The 6,025-nt window shown below is 39.4% G+C and overlaps 1 protein-coding gene across 4 annotated transcripts; it reads left to right on the forward strand.

Moving 5' to 3' along the window:
* The first annotated feature begins 524 nt into the window (after positions 1-524).
* On the forward strand, positions 525-5,713 carry det1 (DET1 partner of COP1 E3 ubiquitin ligase). Of its 4 annotated transcripts, none has more exons than XM_066701917.1 (6): positions 525-773; positions 1,175-1,981; positions 2,248-2,601; positions 3,415-3,605; positions 4,581-4,772; positions 5,090-5,713. In XM_066701917.1, exons 2-6 carry the CDS (start codon positions 1,229-1,231, stop codon positions 5,277-5,279), a joined length of 1,680 nt encoding a protein of 559 aa, XP_066558014.1. In that variant the 5' UTR covers positions 525-773; positions 1,175-1,228; the 3' UTR covers positions 5,280-5,713. The 4 variants fall into 4 exon arrangements, with proteins under 4 accessions (XP_066558014.1, XP_066558013.1, XP_066558015.1 ...); XM_066701916.1 differs by having other exon boundaries at positions 1,204-1,981; XM_066701918.1 differs by having other exon boundaries at positions 1,207-1,981.
* The last annotated feature ends 312 nt before the right edge of the window (positions 5,714-6,025 follow it).

Raw genomic sequence — 6,025 nt, forward strand, 5'->3', positions numbered from 1 at the left:
TAACAATTAAAGAGGATGGGGCAGTTTGCCTGACTCCATCCTGAGCCCCCACATTGATGAAGGCAAATAAGTCATCATCTTAAGCTTCTGTATTCGCTTTCTTACTAAAGTGTCTTACAATTTGTTTCCAGTGAATGGATATTTACAAACGGTTGCATTCATGTACTCTTGCTATAGCGCCAGTGAAACGCAGTCCAGCTGAGCAGCGGCCTGGGGACCTGCCCGCCTGTTTCCATGGATACTGGGAAGTCTCAACTAGACATCCCGCCGGAGTTATATCTCGCCATACACAGACATGTGTGTATATAACACAGTTAACTAACCCACGAATTAACATAATAAGTAAAACAATATGAAGCTGTAAATATGACTGATATAATATGTAACCTTAAGTAAACCGTAGCTCAACTCACTGATGTAACCGCTCTCGGTCAGTGCCTGTAGTTCCGCCCCTGTCCTCACGGCGCGCTGTGGCGGAAATGGCTCGTGTCTAGAAAGCAGACGCTCTATAAACTGCGCTGCTCTGTAACTCGATGGTGTCTCACATAGTTTCCGAGTCAGGGCAGGAGCTTTTTGAATTGTGTTTCTTTTAAATTGTTGACTGTTGTGGAAGCAAAACGTGGATGTATAGCTTGAGTCCGAAAGGGTAATATTGATATTGTCTGGATATATTTGAAATCGTTTGGGCAGCACTATCTCAACCATTCGGGTTGAGCCATAGGTGAGGTACTTGTAATTCAGTGTTAACCAGCACCTAAATAGTTCTCTTTAAGGTATGTATTGATTTTGAATAACCTATTTACAGTTATTAAGCGAAATGCTCTCTAGATAGTGTTTTGATTTTTGATTTTTTTTTTTTAATTTGAACTTGTTGTGCGTAGGATACCTTAGTCAGTTAGTGTAACAAAAAAATATCAATACGTGCATGATCAGTTTAAACAGAATTTCAGTAATACAGGTCAGATGCTGTACTAGTAGCTGTTATGTTTCACTTATGTATTATTATATTATCTGTAAGGTTTATTTTGCGATGCTGCTATGAAAGATGGCTTGTGCTTATAAAGTAAATGTGCACAGCAACTATAATTGTTTTTTGCCCCCTGTATTTTAGCTCCTTAGTAGTCCATGTCAGTAGTGGTGAGTCCAATTAATATTCTGTATTATTCTCTTCCAGTAATCACATAACTTTTTTTATTATTAAAGTAGAATTACTGAAGCAATGTAACCCATGACAGCACTACATGTCTTTAAAATGGAGGATGAGTCCCCAACTCTTAAACCACGTCGCATCCAAAACCAGAACGTGGTCCATCGACTGGAGCGCCGGAGGGTCTGTTCAGGCCGTGCTGGAGCACACTGGTACCGGGTACGCTGTTTCCACCAGAACCTGTTCCCCAACTTTACAGTGGTGAATGTAGAGAAGCCACCATGCTTCCTGCGCAAGTTCTCCCCAGATGGACGCTGCTTCATCGCCTTCTCCTCTGACCAGACATCACTGGAGATCTATGAGTACCAGGGCTGCCAGGCAGCAGAAGACCTGCTGTGGGGCCAGGAGGGTGAAACCCTAGCAAATGGTAATGACCAGCGCTCCCTCAACATCCGTGGCCGCCTCTTCGAGCGCTTCTTCTCCCTGCTTCACGTCACAAATGTGGCCTCCAATGGGGAGCATCTGAACCGGGAGTGCAGCCTCTTCACAGATGACTGCCGCTATGTCATTGTTGGCTCCGCTGCCTACCTTCCCGAGGAGCCTCACCCTCACTTCTTTGAGGTTTACCGCAACAATGAGTCGGTCACCCCGAACCCCCGCTCCCCTCTGGAGGATTATTCCCTCCACATAATCGACCTGCACACTGGCCGCCTCTGTGACACACGGGCCTTCAAATGCGACAAGATTATCCTTTCACACAACCAGGGACTCTACCTCTATCGCAACATCTTGGCTGTTCTCTCTGTGCAGCAGCAGACCATCCATGTTTTTCAGGTAATTTACCCCATTTCAGCTAGTGCTGTAATTTAATCTCTTTATTGCAGTTCACTCCAAAATAAGTTAATGTGCTGGTAATATTCAGCACCTGGTGATGCATTATTATATTAGAGCATTGTAAATCCAGAAAGACGTTTAAACTCTATCCTAGGGAAATCTTACAAGTTTCTCTGGAAGCAGTATAGGGGCTTTATTATTTATCTTACGTAATTATGTTAAATTCTGACTAAAACAAGCAGTATTTTTTTTTTTTTTATCCCTAGGTGACCCCAGAAGGCACCTTCCTGGATGTGAGGACCATCGGCCGCTTCTGCTATGAAGATGACCTGCTGACACTTTCTGCTGTGTACCCTGAGGCCCAGGCAGAGGGTCAGCCAGGCTTCTCGCGTCTCTACAAGGAGAAGACCATCAACTCTCTGAAGCACCGGCTGTTGGTATACCTATGGCGCCGGGCGGAGCAGGACGGCAGCGCCACAGCTAAGCGCCGCTTCTTCCAGTTCTTTGACCAGTTGCGTCAGCTGCGCATGTGGAAGATGCAGTTGTTGGATGAGCACCACTTGTTCATCAAGTACACCAGTGAGGACGTGGTCACCCTGCGTGTCACTGACCCCTCCCAGGTAAAATATACAAAATGCTCAGCAACAGCACAGGGCAACTTTCTAAAGCTGATTATTGTCCATTTTGCTGGTGCCCATTGCAAAATATCATGCCATAATACACTACTTACTATCAACACAGGCACAATACAAAAGAATAACCAAAATGGACCCAGAATGGCTATGGAAAACACTGACTGTCCATGGATTCATATTTACGTATTACAAAACAGTTTATTATTTTATCTTGCATATCTAGCTGATAAACCACAGAAATAAAACCTATATCATTTAAACATCAGCAAAGATATTTACACGTATATTACAAAGGTTTGGAGGGTGAAAAATCCTGTTTGTAGGATCACAATTTTCAAAGTCCAGGTTTCTGTAAAATTACTTGAATTGCATGGAAAACATCTGATATTTATTCAAACGGGGCCTTGGTATGAATCATGTTGATATTAAGGGATGCTGACTAAGCCATGTTAAGCCACAGAAATGGGACAAGTTACATTATGCAGGTGTTTATGCGGTACAATGAATGAAAAAACCATAAGAAATGTGAACCAGAAATTGAATACAGAATATGTTTAGTAAATGGCATAACCGCAAGGAAGTTAATAGGAGTGAGTTAGAAGCTGATAATAGGATGCAGTCTGATCAGAAGGCAGTTTCCCTTTTTATCATATTAAATCCTTTATATGATTAAGTGGGGTAGTTAGGATTGAACATTACGTAGAAATGGTGATCAGATGTGTAGATAATTATCTGTATATTGATCCAGAGAGAATACTTTGTTTCTAGAAGATAGTTAATCCCTCCATTTCTCCCCAGCCCTCGTTCTTTGTGGTTTACAACATGGTGACCACAGAGGTGCTTGCAGTGTTTGAGAACACGTCCGACAAACTGCTGGAGCTCTTTGAGAATTTCTGTGACCTGTTCCGCAACGCCACCTTGCATAGCGATGCCGTTCAATTCCCCTGCTCTGCTTCCAGCAACAACTTTGCACGTCAGGTCCAGCGCAGGTCAGGAAGGTTCTTCATCTTGGGGATGGGGCAGAGAATACAGGGCTGTGAAGTGAAGGGGTAGTGGGGGTCTCGGCTAATATTAAGACTGCCATGTCCTTCATTAACAAAGTCAACAGATTTCATTCAGATTGATACATTATAATTAAGCCTACATGTTTATTTTGCTTCTGTCATTGCTCTGAAATTGTGCAAAAGGTAGCAATAGAATTAAGACAAATTCTAATCCCTGCACAAAAGCTTTGACTATAATAATTCATATTAAGTTGCAGCTTGCATATTAAATCCATTTAAATACTGTTTAGCAAAAGCTATGTTCACCTATGTGTATAACCCTTGTTAATCAAGACCTGCAAATCATACATTTACCAATTGCCATCCATTCAACCCAAACTCACCCGTTTATGATATTCTAAACATTTGAAAAATGATGATTGATATTCAAACTAATTTACTTTACTATTTATATTTCTGCTATGCCCACCCATTTTTTAAGTTGTAGTGAGCATTGTTTAACCTTATCCGTTAAATAACGTATCTGTTGATGACTGATGCTTTTCTTAATGAATCCTTTTCATTAAAAGGACACTTGACAATGTAATTAGATAATACAGAGCAATGCAAATGTTAGTTGCATTGTTTTTTTTTTAAAAGCCTAAGTATATGCTCATTGGGGTTAAATTGTATAAACAGACATTCATTATAATAAAACTGAAATTCTACTAATGTTTGTGTACACTAATTAATTAATGCCCATTGTATAGAAGATTATTTTAAATGCATTTGGTATGAAATTGTGTATTTGTATTTGCCTTTTAGCTGAAGACATGCATTGTCAATTGCATTTAAATGCATTTGACCCATGTTTACTATTACTGATTTAACAGAAAAGCAAACATTGTGTATTCATATATTTCTAGATATGTCTATCATCTCCCTCTAACCAATAACTTGTAAATATTTCCTGCTGGTCAGGTTCAAGGATACAATTGTGAATGCAAAATACGGGGGTCACACTGAGGCAGTCAGGCGGCTCCTGGGACAACTGCCGATTAGTGCCCAGTCCTACAGCAGCAGCCCCTATTTGGACCTCTCTCTTTTCAGCTATGATGACAAGTGGGTGTCTGTGATGGAGCGGCCCAAAACCTGTGGGGACCACCCCATAAGGTAACACAGTAGCTAGCTTAAAATTCCTCTTGCACCTCTAGATAAAATTAAAATTTTAATGACACCTAACTTTACCTGCTAGCACCATCACAATGGGTTTGTATGGTTGGCTGGTCACAAATACACAGAAACTATTTTATATAATGTAAAAAAAAAAATGTCTTATTTCAGACTGAATTATAATTAAAAATAATCAGTGATTGATGACAGCTTTACATCATTAGGCATTTTTTTGTGTATCATGTTTTCCAGAGTGCTTCCTTCATTTTGTTTGAAGCCTTTCCTTGTCTTTAGCACTCTTCTGTTTCATCCTGCAGATTTTATGCACGGGATTCAGGGCTACTGAAGTTCAAGATCCAGGCTGGACTTTTAGGCCGTCCTATTAATCATGCAGTGCGGAGACTGGTGGCTTTCACTTTCCACCCATTTGAGCCCTTTGCAATCTCAGTGCAGCGAACCAATGCAGAGTATGTGGTCAATTTTCACATGCGCCATGTCTGTGTTTGAAGGACTCTCATGAGAAAAGTAATAGAAGAGCCAGCAAACAAAGTATAGGCCTATTATCTTTGGATTTGTTGGGAGCTGTGGAACACTATTGATTCAGAATATTTGCTGTTCTACTGCTTTGAACATATTCTGGTATGTGTCAAGTCCAAAAGCAGACCTTGATGTTGTTGTTGGTGAACACCAAAATCGGAGCTCCTTCCAGAATAAAAAAGCATTTTTTTCCATTGTAATTAAACAAAATAAGTACTCCAACTGAGGTTCTTCAGAATGTGGTATTGACCTAACTAAATTAATGCTTTTTGAAAGGTAGCTTAGTAGCATCTGTTTTTATATATTGAGAGCCTTTGGGGGGGGTAACAAAACAGGTACTATTTTTTTAAATTTATTTAATATATTTTCAAATTGGCTCAATAAATATTTATTCTCCTTTTTTATGTTGTGTGTATATCTATATATGTATATACATGTGTGTGTTGTGTGTGTGTGTGTATAATATATATATATATTTATATATGTATACATATATGTATATGTGTGTGTGTGTGTGTGTGTGTGTATATATATATATATATATATATATATATATATATATTTATATATATATATATAATGTGTGTATATATGTGTATATGTGTGTATATATATATGTATATACATGTGTGTGTATATGTATAAATACATTTCTATGCTTTTTACTACAATTTTATTCATCTTTTGTAATTGCTAAACATTAAAGGTAGATTCTG

Source organism: Amia ocellicauda, chromosome 4 (genome assembly GCF_036373705.1).
Source record: "Amia ocellicauda isolate fAmiCal2 chromosome 4, fAmiCal2.hap1, whole genome shotgun sequence".
Lineage (NCBI taxonomy): Eukaryota > Metazoa > Chordata > Actinopteri > Amiiformes > Amiidae > Amia > Amia ocellicauda.